The sequence below is a fragment of the Rattus norvegicus genome, chromosome 4 (genome assembly GCF_021556685.1).
Source record: "Rattus norvegicus strain SHRSP/BbbUtx chromosome 4, alternate assembly SHRSP_T2T, whole genome shotgun sequence".
Classification (NCBI taxonomy): domain Eukaryota; kingdom Metazoa; phylum Chordata; class Mammalia; order Rodentia; family Muridae; genus Rattus; species Rattus norvegicus.
In genome coordinates, this window is record NC_141537.1 from 164,041,490 (window position 1) to 164,067,583 (window position 26,094).

At 41.7% G+C, this 26,094-nt stretch overlaps 1 protein-coding gene across 2 annotated transcripts; it reads left to right on the forward strand.

Moving 5' to 3' along the window:
- The first annotated feature begins 312 nt into the window (after positions 1–312).
- On the forward strand, positions 313–15,082 carry Clec2d2l3 (C-type lectin domain family 2 member D2 like 3). 2 transcript variants are annotated; one of them, NM_001024337.1, is made up of 7 exons: positions 313–614; positions 4,074–4,292; positions 5,784–5,963; positions 11,900–12,025; positions 12,933–13,111; positions 13,682–13,788; positions 14,761–15,082. In NM_001024337.1, the coding sequence occupies exons 3-7, from the start codon at positions 5,795–5,797 to the stop codon at positions 14,885–14,887; spliced, it is 708 nt and encodes a 235-aa protein (NP_001019508.1). In that variant the 5' UTR covers positions 313–614; positions 4,074–4,292; positions 5,784–5,794; the 3' UTR covers positions 14,888–15,082. The 2 variants fall into 2 exon arrangements, with proteins under 2 accessions (NP_001019508.1, XP_087515051.1); XM_087658925.1 differs by having other exon boundaries at positions 526–614; positions 4,074–4,141.
- The last annotated feature ends 11,012 nt before the right edge of the window (positions 15,083–26,094 follow it).

Consider the following 26,094-nt stretch of genomic DNA (forward strand, 5'->3'; position numbering starts at 1 on the left):
GCTATTCCTCTCCAAACACTATTTCAAATGAATCCTAACGAAAAGGTTTTACTACTACTTATAAAGTATGTCAGGCACTTCAGAGCAGCTAGAAAAACATTTCCAAAAAACCTGACATTCTCAAACACACTCAAATACACACACACATAAGATGGGGGGGGGCGTAAGAAATGAGGAATAAAATGTATACACAATACAATGGGGGGGGAGGGAGAGAGAGGGAGAGAGAGAGAGAGAGAGAGAGAGAGAGAGAGAGAGAGAGAGAGAGAGAGAGAGAGAGAGAGAGAGAGATCTTCTTCACACGACCAATCGGGCTCCGGACCTCTTCTTCCTCCTGCTGGGTCCTCTAAACTACTGAACAAACAGGAACCAGTGTCGCTCCTGGGTCTTTCTAGAGGCGGCCTCAACAATTCCATTTCAAAGTCCCTTGTAGAAGACGAGTCTCCGATCTTCTTTTTATGACGACTGGGTACACGTGTGATCTTCTATCTCTACCCTACGTCGGCAATCTCCACAGCTACATGTCCAGATTTAGCCAACAATCTAAAAAGGGTCGGGGGAAAGGTTGAGAGCAGCTTTTTCATATTATATACACAGGCCTTCTACGGCGGCAGGTAAGTCTTCGCCAGCGTTTCCGATTGACCACAGGCGATTGTCGCGTCCCGGCTTCTCTAGGATGGAAGGAAGACCCGCGGCCCAACAATCGATCGTTCCTCTCGCCGCTATTTGGGGCCCTCTCACCTTCGTCCAGTCCCATCGAGGCCTCTGTTCATTCAGGTCTGAGCGCTCGTTCAGGGTCGGTTCCCTCCCAGGGATGGCCGAGTGTTCTTGCGCGCCCGCCGTCTCAGGCTGCAGAAGCCCCGAAGGGCCAGCCTTGGCTGTCAGGTGGTCGCCATTCTTCCCGCCATGCCATGCTCGCCGCCACCGGGAGATGTCCTCGAAGGCCTAGCTGGGGCTTCTCCGTGGCCCGACCCTGGACAGTAGGGGGGCGGTGTAGTAGTGGAGGCCGCGCGCAGAGGCTGCCACCATTCAGGCACATCGCTGCCAAAAGAGTCCCTGCAGAATCGCGAAGTGGCCCGGTCGGTGGCTACCGCGAGGGCTTGGGCTCTTGGGGTCCGTAGGACGGGGACCGAGGGTGCTCCCGGGCCCCCCACGGCTCACCTGGCACAAGCCGAGGCCATGGAGGGCCCGGGTGGAAGAAGGCCTCATCACCGAGCTCGACGCACCCTATGCCGGAACTCGTGAATTTCTTATATTGATGCAAAATATGAAATTAATGTTGTTACTCTTTGACAGTACTTGTGCTTATGCAACTTACATAGAATATAAGGCTTAGACCCAGTCCTTCTAATAACTGATATAAACGCTTCATGTTGATTGAGTAATGAAAGTTAAATGCCAGATAGAAAACACATACTTAGATTATATTCTTATTTAATTACAATAAAATGTTTTTAATTTACTCAAATAGAAATGACTAAGAATATTTAAGGTTTAACAGTTTGGATATAATTTACATAGGTATATAGTCTTCAAAGGCTTGAGAATTCCACAGAATATGATATTTAAGGCCATTTCCTTATTAAAGATCATTTGACTAGGGACATATCTGTCCCTGATTAGTGCATTAATGATAAAAAAAAAACAAAAACAAAACAAAACAAAAAAAAACAAAACAAACCCAAAAACCCTGCATGGCCTTAGTGCAGAGACAGAGAAGTTGATCAGTGAAACAGAAATGAAGATGCAGAAATAAACCCACACACCTAGGGTTACCTGATCTTTGACAAAGAATTCAAACCCATACAGTGGGAAAAAGCCTTTTCCACAAATAGTGCTGGTCTACTGGGGGTCTGTATGTAGAAGAATGCAAATTGATCCATTTTTATCTCCTTGTACAAAGTTTAAGTCCTCCAGACTTAGAATGAGGTATAATGAATCTACCAGAAAAAATGTGGGAAATAGCCTTGAACACACTGGAACAGGGGGAAATTACCTGAACAGAACACCAATGACTGAGGCTCAAAGATCAGCAAATGTGTCCTCAAGAAACTGAAATGCTTCTGTAAGGCAAAGGATACTTTCAGTAGGACAAAACGACAACCTATAGATGGGAAAAAGATCCTTACCAGCCCTACATCTGATAGAAGGCTAATATCTAAAATGTGCAAAGAACTCAAGAAGTTAGACTCAAAAAATAGAAATTAACCCAATGAAAAAAAGGGGGTACAGAGCTAAGAAGCACCTAAAAAAACGTTCAACATCCTTACTCATCAGGGAAATGCAAATCAAACAACTCTGAGATTCTCCCTTTCATCAATCAGAACGTCTAACTCAGGGAAGAGCAGATGCTGGTGAGGATGTGTAGGGAGAGGAACACTCCTCTATTGCTGGTGGAATTCCTAAGGAACCAGCTACATCCCTCCTGGGTATATATCTAAAAGGTCCTCCATTATGCCACAAAGACACTTGCTCAACTATGTTGATAATAGCCTTTTGTATAAAAATCAAAAGCTGGAAACCACCCAGATGTCCCTGAACAGACGAATGGATACAGAAAATGTGTTACATTTGCACAAGGCAACACTGCACAGCAATTAAAAATGAGGACTTCATGAATTTGTCAGGAAAATGGATAGACCTAGATAATACCATCCTGAGTGAGGTAACCCAAACCCAAAAGGATATACATGGTCTGAACTCACTGATAAGTGATTATTAGCCCAAAAGCTCAGAATGCCCATGATAAAACTCACAGACCATATGAAGATCAACAAGAAAGATGGCCAAAGTGTGGATGGTTCCATCTCACTTAGGAGGGGAAACAAAATAATCATGAGAGGCAGAGGGAGGAAGGGAATGGGTGGGAGAGGGGAGGTGGAAGAAAAAAGGGATGGCAGGATCAGGTATGGGAAGAGACAGGAGGGTAGTCCAGAGGGTCAGGAGAATGAATAGAAATACGTAGCACTTGGGGTGTGGTGGGGAACGGAGGGAGGAGGGAAAACCACAAGAAAGTGCTAGATCCAGGGATGCAAGAGGCTCCTAGGATGGGATGACATTAGCCACATTCCCAATAGTGGGGAGGTAGAACCTCAGGAGAGCACCGCCATTCGGTAGACATGGACCCCCAGTTGAGGTATGGGGCCACACACCTATCTCAAAATTTTTAACCGAGAATTGTCTAAAGGAAATGCAGGGACACAAAACAGAGCAGAGACTGAAGGAAAGGCCATCCAGACACCACCCCACCTTGGGATCCATTCCATCTACACACAATAAACCCCTATACTGTTGCTGATGCCAAGAAGTGCTCCAGACAGGAGCCTGGTGTGGCTGTCCTCTGAGGGTCTCTGCTAATACCTGTCTAAGACAGATGCAGATATTCAGAGCCAACCACTGGACTGAGCCAGGAGTCACAATGGAATAGTCAGAGGAAGGTCTGAGGGAGCCGAAGGGTCTTGCCACCCCATAGGAAGAACAACAGTATTAACTAACTGGACCTCACACTCCCTGAGCTTCTAGGGACCAAACCACAGTCCAAAGAGTATACATGGATAGGTCTATGTCTCTAGCTACATATGTAGCCGAGGATGGCCTTATCCTGCATCAGTGGGAGGGGAGGCTCTTTGTCCTGTGGAGGCTTGATGCCCAAAAAAGGGAGATGCTAGAGGTGTGAGGCAGGAGTGGGCAGGTTGCCTGGGGATGAACTCTCTTATAGGCAAAGGTGAGTGGGGTTGATTTGATGGTTTTGTGGAAGACCAGGAATGGGTACAAGATTTGAAATCTAAATATATAAAATAATTAATAATATAAAAAAGAAATTGTTGATAACAGCAAAGTTTTGGTGAGGCTAAAAGAGAGAAAGGTTGAGTGATATTTCTGAAGTGAATAGAGATATAACTGACCGGTGTGCAATGGCACAGATGAATGGTAGACTGGCCAGTTCTGAGGTAAGAGGCTCTGAGTTTGATCCCTGGCACCACACACAATAAAAATGGTTTCGATTTAAAAAAAAAAAAGCATGTACCGTTAAAATCGGAAAAATTTCTCAGTTCTGTTTATTTCCTTTACAGGACAGCATGCTTTTCCGTCATTGATCCCGCCCCCTATTTTCATTTCTGGAGCCTGTGGTCAGATCTAGGTAGGAGCCCAATCACAGGTCAGCTGGTTTAAAACTCCACCCACAGGATCTCAGGGTGTTCCAATGTTTTCATTCATCGGAGACACATTGCTTCAGCAAGAAGAAGGTGCAGATCCTCCCTCCCCAGATTGCTTGGAAACAGGAGAAAACCGTATGTATTTAATGAAATGTAAACTAAACTAAAGGGAGAGAAGGGAGTTTCATGAAAGGAGCTGAAGCTCACTCCTGTTAGCCTGCCACCTTGGGTTTTATAGATGGGTGGTGGCTGGGGTGGGTGGGTGGGGAGCTCTGTAGGGGGTGTATTTTTCCTATGTATTTTTCTAGTGTGGCGTTTGTTACTTAAATGTGTTTGAAGGAAGTGCAACCAACAGCAAACTTGTTGTATCCTCTTCCCAGGCATCTGGAATTTGCACTCCACTTTCAGAAAGTGCCATAAATTTGCACCCTAGAAGCAGTGAGGCTGGGATTTCCTGTGATCACTCAGTGTAATTAAAGTGCAGCAGCCATGAGGGCAGCGGCAGGTGTTGTAAAGTGTCAAGTTTGAAATTTTCATCACCAACCTCCCACCCCCAACCCCCTCCTGCACCCCTGGCCCCATGCACCCTGTCCTGGCACAGCACTCTTACTGATTCCCTCAGATTTTCCTTGGAGAATTTCCCTTTCAGAATGACCGAGTTTTCCACTGGCTTGCTGCCCTGGCCACATACTTGATTCTGAGTTCCCTACTTCTGCTCAGGAAAATGGCTCTTTTAAGTAGGTTTCCGGATTCTTCCAGGATTCACTGGATGACCTTGGATGGGCTCAGTCTCATCCTGGCACCCAGCCCACACCTCAAGTGCCCTGCCTCCAAACCCCACCTCCCATTTCAGACTCACACAGTAGGGGGGTATTCCTCCTTCCCCAAACTTCCAAGCTGTCAGAAATTCTCCCTCTTCCTTAGGACAATGGTGTGTGGTATAGTCTTTCTGGCCTTAAATCACTCTTGTGGCCTCAGCGAACAATCTTGGTCCTAGTGTTAGATATTGTATCCCAGGTTTTTTTCAGTAGGGTGGGGGTGTGAGATTTATCAAACCTGCAAAGCCATCTACAGTTTATGTTCATAATAAATAATGAGAAAAGAACATTGAAGATTTCTACTTAAAACTGCATCCTCTCCATTTTGAAAAAAAAATTATATTTTATTCTTTAACTCTCTTCCCCTTTAACTTAAAAACACATATATTTTATGTGTGCTTTTCCTGTATGTCTGTGTGCACTGCGGGCATGCCTCGTCATGCATGCACAGAGGTCAGAAGAAAGTGTTGAATCTACTGGAAGCAGACTTCAACAGTTGTGAGCCACCCTGTGGGTGCTGGGAATGAACCAAGTCCTCTCTCTACAAGGGTAGCAAGTGCTCTCTACTGCTGAGACATGATCCACCCCCAACTTAATATTTTTGATTAGGAATAAAATAGCGAATTTCTTGAAGCACAGAGTTCCCAATTATTTCTAGATCAAGGGCCTAGTGTCAGCCCTAGGATCTCAGGCCAAGCTCCTGTAGACTGGACAGCCTACCTGCTGTGATGGTTGGAAACACTGTTCTGGGAGGTAGGGTACAAGCTGAAGGGGAGGGAGATCTAACCATGTCTCCCTTGAATCCTAGGGACGTAATCAATGCCGTCCAGTGCACACCTACAGGATCCTCCCCCACACCTCTCCAGGACCCTTACACAGGATGAAGAACAGACCTCCTTGAGGCAGAGTAGCAGCTGTGGTCCGTCTACTACCTCTGCCTCTGCCTCTGAGTCATTGTCAGGTTCTACCAAGTCAAGAATTTCTCAAAGTAAGTCAGAGCACCTGTTATGGTGGGAAAACTTATAAAAGTAAAGATTTCCTTTGCTCCTCAGACTCTTCTATGGGCTAAAAATGGCAACCCACATTTTGGTCCTCACAGCAGTGGCCAAGGTCCATAAAGCAACTGAATTCTGTGAAAGTCACTATATTTGCTGTCTACAGACCAGGCTTTCTCAAAGCAGCACAACTTCTCTAATGTTTCACCTCCTCTGACGAATACCCAAAGAGAAATCTCATGAGTAATAAATACTATTGTTTCTCAGATAAGCCAGGTGCTTCTGAGGGCTTAGGGTCTAGATGGCCACCAGAGGGCCCTAAGAGAGCCCGGACTAATAACATAAAATGGTGAAATTCTAAAATGGAGAAATTCTAAAATGGCGGCTTTTTCATCTCCTGCCAGTGCAGCCCCTGCTGGTGAGCAAGTCCAAACAGTTCAAAGCCAGAGTAGGAATGTTGTTTTGATTGACACATTAAAATTAATGATCATGCTCTTTGCTCATTGTAATGACTATTTTCAAAATCCCTTGGGCTGGCTTTAGACATAGTGTACATTACCTGAGCAGTATTCATCCTTCTGTGCCTTTGAACCCCAGAACTGATACCAAGTTATAGAAAATATCGTGTACTCCCTCTCTACTCCTCCAGCCCCTGGTAAGAGATGTGTTTACTTGCTTGTTTGTTGTTTGTTGTAACACTGTTTACAATAGTCAGCTCGTGGAACACACTAATGGGTTTCTCTGCTGATGCCATAAGTCAATTCAAGCTAAATGAAAAGTAGAAAACCATATTTATTTCACAACAGCTCCAGGGCAAGTGCACCAGTCTCAAGGGACAAGACGGAAGAAGTCCTGCCCTGGCTGTGACAGGGAAGTTTGTGTATAGATTGTAGGTGAAGGAAAATGACCTGTCTGCCACAGCTGGGCTTATGCCCAAGTGAGGTCACCTAGCTAGGGGAGAAGGTTGCTACAGCTGCCAGCAATGCTGAGCTGGGCTTTTGGTGCCATAGCTGGGTTGGTGGCAATGGGGGATGTCAGCCAAGTCGGAGGCTCCGATGAAACATACACCAGAATCTATCAGTGGATGAGGGTGGAAAAGCTGTGAACTCATATATAATGGAATTTTATGCATTCATAACATACGTTGGGGCGATGTCTTTTGTGACAAACTGGGTGCACCTGGGTGACATGCTGAGACAGATTAGTCAGGCACAGAAATTCCAACATTGTTTATCCTAGAGGAGATCACTAAAATCAGACAGGAGTTTACACTGTTTTCTTGGATTCAGAAAGATTTTTTAAAGCATGATGCAGAAGTAGAAATCACAATGAAACCAGTCCTTCACAATATGAAGGGGTTTAGAAATCTCCCAAGATGTGCTTTCTGTAGGGAGTGTGAGGATATCAGAGGAGCGCTCACAGGGGAAACTCCATTGCTCACAGCAACTCATGGCTGAGAAATTCTGGTCAGGAAGTGAGCACATGAGAAGTTCTTATGCTGTCTTTAAATACTTTTTATAACTATTAAGAATGAATTGTGAGAGTTCTGTGTGGATCCAAATTCCAAAGGCCACACACAGTTCAGTGCTTAAAGCCTTCTCATCCTAAGTATCCTTTTTCTTCCTTGTTCATGAGATAGAAGCTTCCCGGTGTTTTAGGCGTGAGAAAATGAGCAAAATGCAATGGCTAAAGTCAGTGGAAACTTTGTAAAAACTATAATCTGCACTTAGTAAAATTAATACACTTGTATACTTTTCCCTCAATTTTGAAAACATATAACCATACATTCATCATCAAGATATATATAGAGTCTGGAGAGTTGGCTCAACCATTGAGAGCATTTATTGCTCCTGCAGAGAACTGGGGTTTCATTTCTAGCACCCATATGGTGGCTCACACACCCACCGGTAACTCCAATTCCAGGGATCCAACATATTTTCTGAGCTCCACTAACACTAGGCATGCATGGAGTATACTATATATCCATCCATCCATCCATCCATACATACATACATACATACGTACATATGCATAAAGGCCAAAAAGCATTCTTACACTTAAAATAAATAAGACTAAAACAATGATATCAAAAGTATATGCAGACCCCCTACCCTCCCCTACTCTCCCCATTGTCTGTTGGAGACTCACTCACTGCTCCCCTGCTGCAGCCTTAAGTACTCACCTTTGCAGATGCCATACAGTGGATCCATGAAGCAGAGAATCCTGCCTCAGTTCCTCCATCTTGTCAGAGCAACCTCCTCTGCTCATCACCCACAGTGCAGTGCCTAGCAGTAGCCTGTCAGGAACAAGCACTTCGGGGAGATGCTGAGAGACCGTATCCACAGCACAGCTGACGCAGAACTGTGCTCTCAATTCAGAATTTCTCAAGAATCTCACCAGCAAATGTTATATAGAGAGGTTATGAAAAACTCATAGAAACTTCTAGAGAAGTAAGTGGAGGAAGCGAGTAGTGGCAGTTGGGGTCTCTGCTGATAGGAAACTGCAAGGGGACCTCATCCTGTAGCTCTCTGACCACAAGTTTGCATAAGCTTGCTGGCAGCCTTAGTATATGGACTTTTTGGGTAAGGAGCCTATGGGACATTTGTCCCGTGGAAGTGGCATGAGAAAAGGCACACACAGGCATGTGGTTGGAGTAGTTTCTTGTGTTGAGAGGTTTACCTTGTCATCACCTTGGGGATATTTCAATGGTCACACATGTTCATTTGTACTGGGACCCTTAAGCTGCTGCAAACAGTCACATACAGATTACTTGAAATTTAAATGCAGGCTGTCCTTTCCAGCATGGGGACATGTGGGCAGGATGAGAGCGTACCATATTTTACACTGACAAAAGCTTTGTAGTCGCTGCACAATTTTGCCTCAAAAAGGTGTTAGATCTATTTCAACATCTACATCAACATCAATGTTTAACCATCTTGCTAGCACACAGTCATTTTGTTCTTTTATCTGAAATGATTTTTGCCCAAGTCAAGTTCCCAAATATTCTCCCATACTTTTCTAAAAAACAAATGACTTTACAATATTAAGCTTTGTGCTTGGGTCATATGTCCACAGATGGACTGTAGTGGTCTTGAATCTTCCCTTTTTTAGCAGTCAGTCAGCAGGTTGTTTCAGGGGCACATACTGGAGCGATGTCACCCTTTCCCTGCTTAAAAATCATTCATCTGTTAAGTGTCTGTTGACAACACCTGTTTGATGTCATTCTGGAGTCCTGTTTTCTGCTGTGTTGTTTCAGTGCCTACTCTGTTGATAGCACCAGGCTGATTAGGCACTGAGATTTTTCTGATTTTGACCTTTTCCTTTTCAGTATCATGTTTGAATATTCTGTTGTCTTTAATTTTCACAGTACTTTTCATATAATTTTGTGTTATTACATTTTTTTCTGAAGGTAACCACTCCCCAGGAATATGTTGCACATATAAACTTGTTCAGGAATTGTTGACATATGAAGAATATGGTGTATTCCCAGTTCATTATATGTTTACAGCTACCTTGATATCTTTCGTCTTTTCTTTGATTTTCTTTCCAAATGTAACATGAGTGAGTGTTGGGCCTGCATAGATATCTACGGACCTTGTGTATACCTAGTGTCCACCAAGGTCATGAAAAGGTGTCAGATTTCCAGAATGTGGAATTACAGAGTTGTGGGAGTTGTTATATGGCTGCTGGAGTTGAACCCAGGTCCTCTGCAATAACAAGTTAACAAGTTAACTCTTAACCACTGAGCCAACTTCTATCTTTATTTCTTCATGGCTTTACATGTAGTCTTTCTTATGCTGATTATGAATATCCCATTTTTATATTTGTAATTTTATGTTTTTTTGTCATTACTGTAAAGAGCGCTAAGATATTAATTTCCACTTGACAGGAAAATATAACTGATTTTACCACTGACACCCCATCCTACAGCTTTGTAAACACATTTTTTACATCCAGTAGTCTTTGGTAGATGGGTTAGAATTCTTACGTAGATGGAACCATGTCACGTATGAGGAGAAAGAGTTTTACCTGTTTCTGAGAAGTGTAAAGCTTCTTTCGTTCTTTAAGAAACTCCTTTCATTGCGTAGGCAAATGGTCGGAACTGGAAAATATCATCCTGAGTGAGGTAACCCAATCACAGAAAAACACACATGGTATGCACTCATTGATAAGTGGCTATTAGCCCAAATGCTTGAATTACCCTAGATCCCTAGAACAAATGAAACTCAAGACGGATGATCAAAATGTGAATGCTTCACTCCTTCTCTAAAAGGGGAACATGAATACCCTTGGCAGGGAATAGAGAGGCAAAGATTAAAACAGAGACTGAAGGAACACCCATTCAGAGCCTGCCCCACATGTGGCCCATACATATACAGCCATCCAATTAGACAAGATGGATGAAGCAAAGAAGTGCAGGCCGACAGGAGCCAGATGTAGATCTCTTCCGAGAGACACAGCCAGAATACAGCAAACACAGAGGCGTATGCCAGCAGCAAACCACTGAACTGAGAATAGGACCCCCGTTGAAGGAATCAGAGAAAGAACTGGAAGAGCTTGAAGGGGCTCGAGACCCCAAAAGTACAACAATGCCAAGCAACCAGAGCTTCCAGGGACTAAGCCACTACCTAAAGACTATACATGGACTGACCCTGTACTCTGACCTCATAGGTAGCAATGAATATCCTAGTAAGAGCACCAGTGGAAGGGGAAGCCCTGGGTCCTGCTAAGACTGAACTCCCAGTGAACTAGACTGTTGGGGGGAGGGCGGCAATGGGGGGAGGGTGGGGAGGGGAACACCCATAAGGAAGGGGAGGAGGGAGGGGGATGTTTGCCTGGAAACCGGGAAAGGGAATAACACTCGAAATGTATATAAGAAATACTCAAGTTAATAAAAAAAAAAAAAAAAAACAAGCCAGTAAGCAACATGTATCTGTGGACTCTGCATGAGCTTCTGCCTTCACATATCTTCTCTGTTTAAATTTCTGTTATGAGTTCTGTCAATCATGAATTATGATGTGGAATTATAAGAGAAATAAACCCTTCCTATCCTTGCTTGATTTAAAAAAAATACTCAAGTTAATAAAAAAAAAAAAAAGAAACTCCTTTCATGTGCATGGCTGTTTGCCTGCATGTTTGTGCATCTCATGAATGCCTGGTGCCTACAGAAGTCAGAAGGGGCAATGGAGCCCCGGAACAGGAGCCGTGCAGTGTTGTCAGCTACCTTGTGGGTCGTAGGACTTGAACCCGGGTTCTGTGGAAGAGGTGCAGTGATCCTCACAGCTGAGCCATTCTCCAGACACCTGACCCTGTTTCTTTGTCCTGGTGAATACCTGGTGGCAAAAGGCTACCAGGAGTAATGAGCAGACATCCGACTCTTGCTCCCGATCGCTGGAAAACATTCATAATCGAGCACTGAGAATGAAGTGGACTGAAGTTGGGCTTAGTCTTGACTTTAACTTTTGTAGGTTGAGGAAGGTCCTTGCACTTCCATTTTCCACATAATGTTGCTGTATTTACTGAGATATTTCTAGTTTCCCCTTTTTTCTGATTTTGTTAATATGTCTAATGACATCAGTGTTTATTTCTAATATTTCCATTATTCCTTTTAACTAGGGTGCTTTTCAGGGATCCACATCCAGAGTTCAGTTGTTTGCGTTTCACTGGGACCTCCACTCCCTCTACTACTGAACTTTCACTATTCACCCAGACCTCAGTCAGCAGAAGAGTCCCTGCAGAAGCTCTGTTTCCATCCTCTCTAGACTTCTTTCTACCAATGACATCCTTTGTAGACCAGGGCCTTCTCTAAAAGTGTTGGTAGAAGCCTTGCAGGAATTTATAGGCAATTGTTAAGCAGGTTTGTGGTGAATTTATTTTATTTTACTCAACAAATTATTGAAATTGGCATTATTATATTCATATTTTACAGAAAAACTGCTCGAAGGAATGCTTCCCAAAATCATCCCCACTGAGTCTGCTGCTAAGCTTCTCTGTTGCTATGCAGTGTTCATGGCCCTCACTGTAGTTGTAATTGCTCTATCTATTGCTTTGTCAGGTGAGTGACTCACTCTCCAAATCCTGCGTCCCTCTGTCCACATCCACATTGTCAGTTATACTCACTGAGCGCTGTGAGCCAGGCATTGTGGGAAGGGCTCCAGAGAAAACACACTGCAAGTTCCTGTTCTCTGGGGACTTAGGTTCCAGCAGGAAGATGCAGTGAAGGAACACACAGGCTGTGGTGTGCACAGGAGGCCAGGCTCAGCCTCCCTGGGAAGCTGACATCCAGCAGGCTCTAGACAGTGATGCAGGGGACATGGTACACCTGGGGGAACTGTGCAAGGCAGAGAATCACAAGAGCAAATCTCAAAGGTGAGGACAGAGAAGAGTAATATGGCCAGAAAGATACAGTGCCTCCCACCATGACCCATGGGTTTAGTAATCAGGGTCAATTGCATTTGAAAGTATTAAATTGAAAGTTTCTGAGGTAATAAATTTATAGGATTTTAGTACCACAGTATTCAGCATACTGTAATAAAATTTTGCACTGTCCTCTTATGTATGTGAATGATCCTTTAGTGCAACGTGTCCACATTGTATACACTATCTATGCAAAGTCCTCAATGCAACCCCAATTAGTAGGCTGGCTGTCAATAGTTGTCCATACAGAGTGCCTGCTGCTGTAGCCATCCCTACTGTAGTAAACAGTCATCCAAAGCTCAGGAGTGAGGCTGTTGTAGAAATGCACTTCCTGGGAACCCTACTGTCAGTGAGCACCAGAGAGAGAATGGGACAAAGGCCCAAGGTGTGAGGCCTTTAGATAAAGGTGCATCATGCTTAGGAGAGGACTCCTAGAGATCAGTTAGGAAAGTTACAATCAAATTCACACCTCATAGCAGAGCTCAGGAGGGTAATCCATAGAGAAGACATGCTTGTTATGATTCCTTGTATTGTCTGCATTTTAGTAAAAAAGACACCACAGATCTCAGCTGTAAATACCTATGCTGCTTGCCAGAGAAACTGGATTGGATTTGGAAATAAATGTTATTATTTTAATGAAACGGCAAGGAACTGGACATTCAGCCAGACCCTCTGTAAGGAACAAGAGGCTGAGCTAGCACGATTTGACAATGAGGAGGAGCTGGTAAGAAGTGGACAGGGATTGGTTTGTCTGTTTGTTCTGTTGCATATTGCTCTCCCTTGAGATAGAGAGGTTACAGTTGAAGCATGAGGAAGGATCCCATCCCACGCACATGGAGACACGGGACACGTGTGAGTGTGTGTCATTTGCTGATGCTTGACTCCTGACTGGAGCCCTGAGACATCCAGGAAACATTCTCTCACACAGCGCTCACAGTCAGCTGGAAGGTCAGATCTGCCATTTTACTGGATACCGCATGGTCATGGGCGTTTTCCTCTAAGCTGACCCATGTTGTATACAGGAGACAACTGTTAATAACTGCAGTGGAAGGTTAACCCAGACCTCTCCTGGCCACACAGGAACATGTTGTTACATTGGGTACTTTAGTTCAAATGAGGGTCTTTAGAATTACAGATGTCAAGTGGATCCACTGACCACTGGTGACTAGTACAGCTCCAAATCTGTGCCCCTCAGTTACTCCCTCCTGTTATCTCTAGAGGAAGCTGTGGAGAGATTCCAGGATCATCTGAAACAGAGACACATGCATTCTCAGCTTTTTGTGTTTTATGGCAGAATTTCCTAAAGAGATACAAAGGGAGTTCAGGTTACTGGATCGGCCTGCATAGAGAATCATCAGCAGACCCTTGGAAGTGGACAGACAACACTGCATATAACAACTTGTATGTTTTCACAATGTTTTTCTTCTACTGTGTTCATGTGTTGTGATTTGTGTGTGTGTGTGTGTGTGTTGTGGCTATGAAAGTTGAAAGCCAATGTCATGTACTGAGAAGGAAGAAAAATATGAACCTTTAGACTGTAGGCAGACACACATGCATTGGCCAATCCTTAGAAACTCCACCTACTGACAAATTTAAATCAATTGGATTCTCTCCCTTTTGTTAGCCTTCACCTTGACGTATTTAGAGATTGTTATTTCACTCCAAATATTTATCATTACCGTGGCATCAAAGGTAGACACTGTCTGTATCACCTCTTGAAAATCTTTAGTTGATTATAACTTCCATTGTGTGATGTACCCAGGCCTGCTGTTGGCCATCAAGGGCTCTAAATCCCTAGGAAGGCACTTCAGAACTGCAAATCTGAGAATTATCAGTCCTCTGTTTGCATGGTTTTACCTGGTCACAAAAGTAGAGACTCCAGGGACTTTGAGAATCTCCCTAAGTTCTTGTCATTAAAGAGCACTGGAGACAGTTCTTGAATGTGAGCACAGCCATTTTGAACAGACCCATTTCACTGGAATAGTAAAACACAGAACCAGTCACCTCCATAAGACCCTTCAGCAATTTACTAAGTGGTGCATTTTCTTCCAGTTTTATGCATCTGTGGAATAGTTCAAGAGAGCACTCATAATCACCCTTGTGAGGCCACCCACTGCTTCCATTCACATGAACATGGCAGCGAACATTATACACACATTACAGGGTTCAACATGAATGAGTGACAGAGGTGTCCTGATCAAGTCAACCCCTGATGATGTAAAAATTCCTAGGTTCAAAACTAGTGTATGGGAGTGCGGTGGACTGTGCTTCTGATCCATATTATACATAAGTGGAGAAGATGAGAGAGGTGATTGCAGGAGTGAATGCAATGGCAGACTCTGCAGAAATCTTTTTTCTTTCTTGTTGCTTTAGGGTTCCCATCAAAGGAGAAGAAAAACATGGTTTCCTGAGTGACAATGGGTTAAGCAGTGGCAAGGACTACATAAAGAGGAAGTCGATTTGTAGCAAACTCAACAGCTACACCTCACAGTGCCCGTAGTTTTGTGTCCTGGGTAGAGAGTTTGTCCTAGCAATCATGAGGAACACAGAACATGCTATCTACAGTTCCTGCATCATTAACAATCTGCTAAAATCGTCATCAGTTCATAATGTGTGGTGACGTCTATGATGACAACTGAGGTATATTTTGCTTGGGAGATCATGAACTGTTCTATATTAAATAAGTATTCAGGTATGAGCCGGTTCTCACATCTTAAACATAAACTAAATCACGTCAGTATTAGTTACCTCTACTTTCTTTTTTCTCTTTTTTAAATTATATTATTTATTTATATTCCAAATGCTGTCCCCTCCTTGTTCCCCCTTCTAGAGTTCTTCACTCCATACCCTCTCTTCTTTACTCCTGAAGAGATGTTCCTCCAACCCCCATCCTTAACCCACCCCACTCTGAGTATTTCCCTTCTCTTGGACTTTAGGTCTCTACAGGATTAGGTGCATCCTCTCCTAGTGAGGCCAACAAGGTAGTCCTCTGCTATGCATGACCTGGGGGCTATGGACCATCCAATGTATCTTTTTTGGAGACTTAGTCTCTGGGAGCTCCTAGGGTCCAGGTGAGTTGATGTTGTTAGTCTTCCTTTGGAGTTGCCATCCCTTTCAGCTCCTTTAATGCTGCTTCTAACCCTTCCATAGGTGTCCCCGACTTCAGTCCAGTGGTTGGCTTTAAGTATCTGTACCAGTCTCAGTCAGCTCCTGGTAGAGCCTCTCAGAGGGTGCAATGGTCTAGCTGGTATGAAGTTGAGCAATCCTCTAAGAGGGTAGTGAGGATGATTACAGGAAAGATAGAAAACAGATAAAAGATACAGATAATCAGAGGGCTATAGGTCAATAGCACGCCATCCCTGAGTGTATTTCTCACAGCTTTTTATAATATGATACCATGGGAAAGAAAGTCACAAGCCAACAGAAACAATTCTGTTGAAATGTATATGAGACAGTTTTCACCAAAAATCTTAAAATCTTATTATTGTTAGTTTTTACCAAGGTCAATAGAATCTTTAGCTCTTAGTGTTGAACCTCACAAGTTTGGCTAAGGACTGGATGGCTTTTCCTTCAGTCTCTGCTCTGTTCTTGTCCCTGCATTTCTTTTAGACAGGAACAATTTTGAAGGTGATAACCTCTACTTTTATGACCAGATATGAAGTTTTTTTTCTATTAGTTTTTTTCTTTGAATGACTGGGGCCTTAAAAAAATGAAGGGCAAATAACAGTGTGAATGATTCTGTCATGACAAAAAGATGATTATTGTTCTGTGGTCTTCTAATATTTTTAGAATCATCAACATTCTTTTATAATACTTAATGACCAACATGAAGGCAGACTTAGACAGGTCTAAAACCAATATTAGCATTATTAATTTAATTAATAAGGGATATTTGTCAAACTACTTTTAGATTTACTTCTCAGTTTTCCCTTTTAATTAAAGTGTACTAAGAATATGTTATAAACGAGTCATTTTACTTTCTTACTTAATTCTTTGAGAATTTCTTCACCCTGGCATACCAATCGAGTGTAGGCAATGAATGACCTTTTAGCTTCTCATCAAGAACCTGGCAACACAGCTCCCACTGAGAAGTCACTGGGATGTCTGCCAGTCTCTCACATCTGTGGTCAGGCCTGTGCTTCTTGAGCATGCAAATCCCTGGTGGCAAAATCCTTCAGGAACAGTCACTAGCACCACTGCTTCCTTTTTCCTAACATGGGGAATTCAACATCACATGAGAGGGATTTCCAAATCAAGAGGACTCCCCAAAAGAGGACCTAGATTTCTGGAGTGAGGTGTGCAGAGAAATGTCATGAGGAGACTGGATTGACTGTTTATGAATGTTGCTCCCATAAACATACTTCTCGAATGTGTACCTTATGGCAAAAATCCTTTAGAAGGAGAATTACAAAATAAAAAGGGAAATTGTAGAGAAAAGGCATGAGGCGACTGCTCCCAGCTTGCTAGCTGCTGGCCGTGAAGGATTTGTGTTCATCTCAGCACACTAAGATAAAGGTCAGGCAGACTGTCTCAAGCAGAGGATCCTGGTGCTGTGCCAAGAAAGCTGCAAACCTGAGGAAGTGGCCTTCCCGTTCCTTTTCTCATGAGAAATAACTTTGTTTATGCTTTAATTAGACATCACAGCAAAGAGTTGGACTGTACACAGGTTTCTCAGTCTGCAAAGAGGTTTGGGTCACCTTGAACCGAGACAAGCTATGGCTAAGTAAACAGCAACTGGTGGGAATAAGAAATCATGGCAAATCTTTATTGTGTTTTCTGTATAAAAGATGTTGAAATGTCCAATAAAATATGTATTGTTATTCTGTGTATCCCTTGTGGTCTGTTCATGTGATTCTACCCTTGGGACAGCAACACACTAGACTTTGATAAGTGGCCTCCAATTACAGGACACTAAGTAAGGAATACAATTTTTGCAGATGGCTGTAACTTTGGTGAGTAAACCTTCTTGCAATGGTGTAACTCTGCTTAGAAACTCATTGCATAAGGCACTTATGAAAAATACTCTCCATTACAGGGAAAAATGACAAGCTATCTATGCTTAGTATTTCTTTTCTGTAGCATGTATATAAGTGTATGAGTATATATGTAAACATGTATGAATATATGTGGAGTTGATAGTGACTGAAGGTGTGGCCTGGCCAGAGAGAATGTGTGTGTATGAATGTTTAAAAGTGTAAGTGACTGTGCATATTTGTCTGAATAAAGCAACTTAATTCTTTTTCCTTCCCTTAAGGACCACCAGCAATCAACCTGTTGACTTAATTCCTAGCTGCTAAGCAGCATGTGTTAATTTCCAGATATTAGTGCTTATTAACGTACAAGTAGTAAAACGTTAAGCAAGAATTAACTTCTTAGCACAGAATAGTAAGAAAGAGTTAAGTTCACTGAGATGTATAACATTTACTCATGCAGAGTTAAAGAGAAAAGAAGTCAGAATTTTTAAACCATAGAATGGGCAAGAAAGTTTTTAGACTCTTTTAGAAGTTATCAGTAAGCATTCATTATAGATTTTGGGAATTGGCAAAGGATGAAAAGGAATGTAAAAAAAGGCTGTTGAGTAAGGGGAGAAAACTCCTCTAAAGTTTGAGTTAATTTGGTCCTTCATTTTTGTAGTATTTTAGGCTGTGAGACATATATGTGCAGAGGGCTGGTGTTCACAAAGCAACCTTCTTATACCTGTTCTTCACATTTTTTTTAACCTTCCTATAATCAGCCTAACTTGTACTGGCAGGACCGGTGAGAAAATGTAGATAAGGGAGCTCATGAAAAGGAATATGAGGAAGATACAATAAATTCAGCAACCATGAAGAAGGCTGAGATGAGACTTTAAGTCAGCAAGGAGAGAAGAGTGGAGTTTCAGAGAGGAAAAACCTGTCTGAGAAATTTTGAGGAATGAGAGAGAGGATGAAAGGAAGCATTTCCAGAGTTGACACAGAGGCCTGCAGCTGGGTTGGAGGCCACAGGCTGCAGGGGTGGTCTCCATCAGGCTCTGTCACTGTGTGCTCACTGCATGAGCACTCACTGAGCCCCCAGGGGACTGCAGCAGTGAGAAACTGGGGGAGAAATGGTGTGCTCTGGTAAAGGAGCAGCCCAGCAAACAGGACAGCTTTGCAGATTTACAGCTCTGATGTGGGTAAGTAGTTAATATTCTTTGTTTTCATGGAGATGGCCTCAAATTTAAAGTATAAACTAATATATATTAAACAAGTTAAATATAAATTGTATTCACTGAATATAGTTTGTATGCAATAATATAGTTAGTATATATTATATACAGTCAATATAAACCATGTATATTAAATATTAATCCTATGTATTACATGCAGATTATATGCACTTAATACAGAGTATAACACTGAATGTAAGCTATATATGTTAGTGTATACATTATATGCAGTGTATAAAAATTATATGTGTAAAATGTTAGTGATATACTCTGAATGAAATCCATATATGTTAAGTATGAATTAAATATGAATTATAATCATATCTGTGCATGTCTACAAAGACAGGCAAGTCTGAAAAAAGCCTACAGAGCTCTAAAAATGTATCCCTCACATGCTATCGTTATTTCACAGTTCAGGATTTTAACATTGATTAATGGAGTTCTGATGAGTTAATGGAACATTGGCAATTTACAATCCAATTACAAGCTCAAGATGTTAACTTCTCTTTGGTTGTTTTCTGATGATAAATTTAAAGAAGCTTCTTACTATGCTAAACACATCCCTGTTCAATCTGTGTATTTATAGGAGTATAAGGGACAGCTGTTAACTAAACAGGAGCAGCCTTAGAGAAGAAGGGGATGGGGATGGGATAGGGGGCTTATGGCCGAGAAACGGGGAAAGGGAATAACATTTGAAATGTAAATTAAAATATCCAATAAAAAAGAAAAAAGTAGCATGCAAATTCAACAATAAAATATCTGCTCTCAAAAAAACACATAGGACAATACACTAAAGAGAAATAATGACCAGTATAATTTTTATTATGACATTTACATATGATTCTGCAAGGCTTTGTGTGCATTCATGTGACATATCTCAATCTAGAATGAAAATCTAAAGGGAAAAAAAGAAATGGGAGTTTTTTTCTTTGTCTTGGGATTTCTTACATTCACAATTTGCTAGACAATTTTATTTCTGTTCACAGTCTGGACTCGTCTTGGCAGACATTCACCTGACTTAGACTCCATCTGATGCTCAGCTGTGGAACTGCTCAACTCTGGCCTTGCTGAAGGCTGATGTTAAGTAATTCAGCAGATGGGATTATTCCTTGTCTTTCATCTGGATTAGCTAATCGGATGCTTTTGATAAATTCCCCATTGCCCAACCTTTGACTAGCATCTAAGCCTTCCTGTCACGCTTTGCTGTGTCCTAATGTCAGCAAGAAGACAGATTCCGTTATTCTACTCTGTGGGCTGAAATGCTGTGACAAAGCTGAACACCCCAACCCCAGGGCTCACATTCTAAAAAGAAACGCTTGTCTCTGGTAAAATGTGATGACTTAAGTATCCTTGCTTCATATGTTGATGTTTGGCGAATGACTGTTCCTGTGTCTTGGAACAATAGGGTGTTCATTTAAAATTTTATATTGTGTAGATTGAGCCTATAAATATTTTATGGAAGTACTCCCACAAGGAATGATGAATTCCCTACTCTGTGTCAGGTTTATGTGGATAAGGCTCTGAACCCTCTTAGTCAGTGCTAGCCTCATTTATATATTTCCCATCACATGGATGATGCTCTCATTGCAGGACCTAGTCTGGTAGAGTCAGAAAGTGTTTTGCAAATTTTACCAGAAGTTTTTAAGTTATGTGGATTGATAATAATTCCTGAAATGAGTCAAAAAGAACAGCTTGTTAACTATTTTTTTTAGACTTGCAAAAATTTTATATAAGAAGGGAACAGTTGACTTCAATTAATAAGTGATAAGATAATAGTAAAAATGTGTTTTTTATTAATTTTTTTATTAACTTGAGTATTTCTTTTTTTTTTATTAACTTGAGTATTTCTTATTTACATTTCGAGTGTTATTCCCTTTCCTGGCTTCCAGGCAAACATCCCCCTAGTCCCTCCCCCTCCCCTTCTTTATGGTTGTTCCCCTCCCCATTCTCCCCCCATTGCCGCCCTCCCCCCAACAGTCATGTTCACTGGGGGTTCAGTCTTAGCAGGACCCAGGGCTTCCCCTTCCACTGGTGCTCTTACTAGGATATGCATTGCTACCTATGAGGTCAGAGTCCAGGGTCAGTCCATGTATAGTCTTTAGGTAGTGGCTTAGTCCCTGGAAGCTCTGGTTGCTTGGCATTGCTCTTGGTTGTTGGCATATGTACAACAAGCCCCTTCAAGCTCTTCCAGTTCTTTCTCTGATTCATTCAACGGGGGTCCCATACTCAGTTCAGTGGTTTGCTGCTGACATTCGCCTCTGTATTTGCTGTATTCTGGCTGTGTCTCTCAGGAGAGATCTACATCTGGCTCCTGTCGGCCTGCACTTCTTTGCTTCATCCATCTTGTCTAATTGGGTGGCTGTATATGTATGGGCCACATGTGGGGCAGGCTCTGAATGGGTGTTCCTTCTGTGTCTGTTTTAATCTTTGCCCTCTATTCCCTGCCAAAAAGGTGTTCCCCTTTTAAAGAAGGAGTGAAGCATTCACATTTTGATCATCCGTCTTGAGTTTCATGTGTTCTATGCATCTAGGGTAATTCAAGCATTTGGGCTAATTAATAGCCACTTATCAATGAGTGCATACCATGTGTGTTTTTCTGTGATTGGGTTACCTCACACAGGATGATATTTTCCAGTTCCCTCCATTTGCCTATGAATTCCATAAAGTCATTGTTTTTGATAGCTGAGTAATATTCCATTGTGTAGATGTACCACATTTTCTGTATCCATTCCTCTGTTGAAGGGCATCTGGGTTCTTTCCAGCTTCTGGCAATTATAAATAAGGCTGCTATGAACATAGTGGAGCACGTGTCTTTTTTATATGTTGGGGCATCTTTTGGGTATATGCCCAAGAGAGGTATAGCTGGGTCCTCAGGTAGTGCAATGTCCAGTTTTCTGAGGAACGTCCAGACTGATTTCCAGAATGGTTGTATCAGTCTGCAATCCCACCAACAATGGAGGAGTGTTCTTTCTCCACATCCTCGCCAGCATTTGCTGTCACCTGAGTTTTTGATCTTAGCCATTCTCACTGGTGTGAGCTGAAATCTCAGGGTTTGCATTTTTGATTTGCATTTCCCTTATAACTAAAGATGTTGGACATTTCTTTAGGTGTTTCTCAGCCATTCGGCATTCCTCAGCTGTGAATTCTTTGTTTAGCTCTGAACCCCATTTTTTAATAGGGTTATTTGTCTCCCTTCGGTCTAACTTCTTGAGGTCTTTGTATATTTTGGATATAAGCCCTCTATCTGTTGTAGGATTGGTAAAGATCTTTTCCCAATCTGTTGGTTGCCATTTTGTCCTAACCACAGTGTCCTTTGCCTTACAGAAGCTTTGCAGTTTTATGAGATCCCATTTGTCGATTCTTGATCTTAGAGCATAAGCCATTGGTGTTTTGTTCAGGAAATTTTCTTCAGTGCCCATGTGTTCGAGATGCTTCCCCAGTTTTTCTTCTATTAGTTTGTATCTGGTTTGATGTGGAGGTCCTTGATCCACTTGGACTTAAGCTTTGTACAGGGTGATAAGCATGGATCGATCTTCATTCTTCTACATATTGACCTCCAGTTGAACCAGCATCATTTGCTGAAAATGCTATCTTTTTTCCATTGGATGGTTTTGGCTCCTTTGTCAAAAATCAAAGGACCATAGGTGTGTGGGTTCATTTCTGGGTCTTCAATTCTGTTCCATTGGTCTATCTCTCAGTCTCTGTACCAATACTGTTGTTGTTTGTCCTGAAGTTATCTGTATTTTGATGCTAATTCCACTGCCCCAAGGACTGCTGCCTAGTCACTTACTCAGGAATCAGGTGACTTCACCAGAACCTTCTCCCCATTGATTTTGTAAAGTACAGGTGAGGGGCAGGTACAGGATAGAAGGAGGCCTATTATTGGAGGAGAAGGAAGGATTGGAAGGAGAAAAGTTTGAAGGAAGAGGAGGAGACTAGAACAGAAAGGAGAGACAGGAGACAGACGGGGAGAGGGGAGAAGCCACGGCAGGTGATGTTAAGATTCTGCTCTGTGTATTTACAGGTTGTTAACAATGTTCTTAAGGGATGGATGGTACCGGACTTTGTATGTTTAAGTGGGCAATTATATCTTACCAACTGGGTCAAAGATTATCGTGTTGTGTGTTCTTTTTTTGTGAGGGTTTGAGTATAGGAAAGCATGAGGCTGGGATGTGTTTCCGCCAAGATATCTAACAGATATCTTGGGGCACCGCGGTGTGTACCTAGCAGGGTAAAAGACAATGAAACTTCTTTTATTTTTATATTTTTACAACAATACAATACCATGCAGTTTTTATCACTATTGCTCTATAATACTGCTTGAGTTCAGGGATAGTGATTCCCCCTGAAGTCCTTTTATTGTTGAGGATAGTTTTAGCTATCCTGGGTTTTTTGTTATTCCAGATGAATTTACAAATTGTTCTGTCTAACTCTTTGAAGAATTGGATTGGTATTTTGATGGGGATTGCATTGAATCTGTAGATTGCTTTTGGTAGAATGGCAATTTTTACTATATTAATCCTGCCAATCCATGAGCATGGGAGATCTTTCCATCTTCTGAGGTCTTCTTCAATTTCTTTCTTCAGAGTCTTGAAGTTCTTATTGTACAGATCTTTTACTTGCTTGGTTAAAGTCACACCGAGGTACTTTATATTATTTGGGTCTATTATGAAGGGTGTCGTTTCCCTAATTTCTTTCTCGGCTTGTTTCTCTTTTGTGTAGAGGAAGGCTACTGATTTATTTGAGTTAATTTTATACCCAGCCACTTTGCTGAAGTTGTTTATCAGCTTTAGTAGTTCTCTGGTGGAACTTTTGGGATCACTTAAATACACTATCATATCATCTGCAAACAGTGATATTTTGACTTCTTCTTTTCCGATCTGTATCCCCTTGACCTCCTTTTGTTGTCTGATTGCTCTGGCTAGAACTTCAAGAACTATATTGAATAAGTAGGGAGAGAGTGGGCAGCCTTGTCTAGTCCCTGATTTTAGTGGGATTGCCTCAAGTTTCTCTCCATTTAGTTTAATGTTAGCGACTGGTTTGCTGTCTATGGCTTTTACTATGTTTAGGTATGGGCCTTGAATTCCTATTCTTTCCAGGACTTTTATCATGAAGGGGTGTTGAATTTTGTCAAATGCTTTCTCAGCATCTAATGAAATGATCATGTGGTTTTGTTCTTTCAGTTTGTTTATATAATGGATCACGTTGATGGTTTTCCATATATTAAACCATCCCTGCATGCCTGGGATGAAGCCTACTTGATCATGGTGGATGATTGTTATGATGTGCTCTTGGATTCGGTTTGCCAGAATTTTATTGAGTGTTTTTGCATCGATATTCACAAGGGAAATTCGTCTGAAGTTCTCTTTCTTTGTTGGATTTTTGTGTGGTTTAGGTATAAGAGTAATTGTGGCTTCATAGAAGGAATTCAGTAGTGCTCCAACTGTTTCAATTTTGTGGAATAGTTTGGATAGTATTGGTATGAGGTCTATGAAGGTCTGACAGAATTCTGCACAAAACTGTCTGGACCTGGGCTCCTTTTGGTTGGGAGACCTTTAATGACTGCTTCTATTCTGTTAGGAGTTACAGGGTTGTTTAAATGGTTTATCTGTTCCTGATTTAACTTCGGTACCTGGTATCTGTCTAGGAAATTATCCATTACCTGCAGATTTCCAAGTTTTGTTGAATATAGGCTTTTGTAGTAGGATCTGATGAGTTTTTGAATTTCCTCTGATTCTGTAGTATGTCTCCCTTTTCATTTCTGATTTTGTTAATTTGGACACACTCTCTGTGTCCTCTGGTTAATTTGGCTAAGGGTATATCTATCTTGTTGATTTTGTCAAAGAACCAACTTTTGGTTCTGTTGATTCTTTCTATGGTCCTTTTTGTTTGTACTTGGTTGGTTTCAGCTCTGAGTTTGATTATTTCCTGCCTTCTACTCCTCCTGGGTGTATTTGCTTCTTTTTGTTCTAGAGCTTTTAGGTGTGGTGTCAAGCTGGTGACATATGCTCTCTCCTGTTTCTTTCTGCAGGCACTCAGAGCTATGAGTTTTCCTCTTAGCACAGCTTTCATTGTGTTCCATAAGTTTGGGTATGTTGTACCTTCATTTTCATTAAATTCTAAGAAGTCTTTCATTTCTTTCTTTATTTCTTCCTTGCCCAAGTTATCGTTGAGTCGAGCATTGTTTAACTTCCATGTATATGTGGACGTTCTTCCCTTATTGTTATTGAAGACCAGCTTTAGGCCGTGGTGCTCTGATAAGACGCATGGGATTATTTCTATCTTTCTGTATCTGTTGAGGCCTGTTTTTTTGACCAATTATATGTTCAATTTTGAGAAAGCACCATGAAGTGCTGAGAAGAATGAATATCCTTTTGCTTTAGGATAGAATGTTCTATAAATATCTGTTAAGTCCATTTGGTTCATGACTTCTCTTAGTCTGTCTATGTCTCTGTTTAATTTCTGTTTCCATGGCCTGTCCATTGATGAGAGTGGGGTGTTGAAATCTCCTACTATTATTGTGTGAGGTGCAATGTGTGTTTTGAGCTTTAGTAAGGTTTCTTTTATGTATGAGGGTGACCTTGTATTTGGAGCATATATATTTAGGATTGAGAGTTCATCTTGGTGGATTTTTCCTTTGATGAATATGAAGTGTCCTTCCTTATCTTTTTTGATGACTTTTAGTTGAAAATTGATTTTATTCGATATTAGAATGGGTACTCCAGCTTGCTTCTTCCGACCATTTCCTTGGAAATTTGTTTTCCAGCTTTTCACTCTGAGGTAGTGTCTGTCTTTGTCTCTGAGGTGTGTTTCCTGTACTCAGCATATTGCACGGTCCTTGTTGCATATTCAGTTTGTTAATCTATGTCTTTTTATTGGGGAGTTGAGACCATTGATGTTGAGAGATATTAAGGAATAGTGATTATTGCTTCCTGTTACATCCATATTTGGATGTGAGATTATGTTTGTGTGCTTTTCTTCTCTTTGTTTTGTTGCCAAGACGATTAGTTTCTTGCTTTTTCTAGGGTGTAGCTTGCCTCCTTATGTTGGGCTTTACCATTTATTATCCTTTGTAGTGCTGGATTTGTAGAAAAATATTGTAGAAATTTGGTTTTGTCATGGAATATTTTGGTTTCTCCATCTATGTTAATTGAGAGTTTTGCAGGATACAGTAACCTGGGCTGGCATTTGTGTTCTCTTAGCGTCTGTATGACATCTGTCCAGGACCTTCTGGCTTTCATAGTCTCTGGTGAGAAGTCTGGTGTGATTCTGATAGGTCTGCCTTTATATGTTACTTGACCTTTTTCCCTTACTGCTTTTAATATTCTTTCTTTATTTTGTGCATTTGGTGTTTTGACTATTATGTGATGGTAGGAGTTTCTTTTCTGGTCCAATCTATTTGGAGTTCTGTAGGCTTCTTGCATGCTTATGGGCATCTCTTTCTTTAGGTTAGGGAAGTTTTCTTCTATGATTTTGTTGAAGATATTTACTGGTCCTTTGAGCTGGGAGTCTTCACTCTC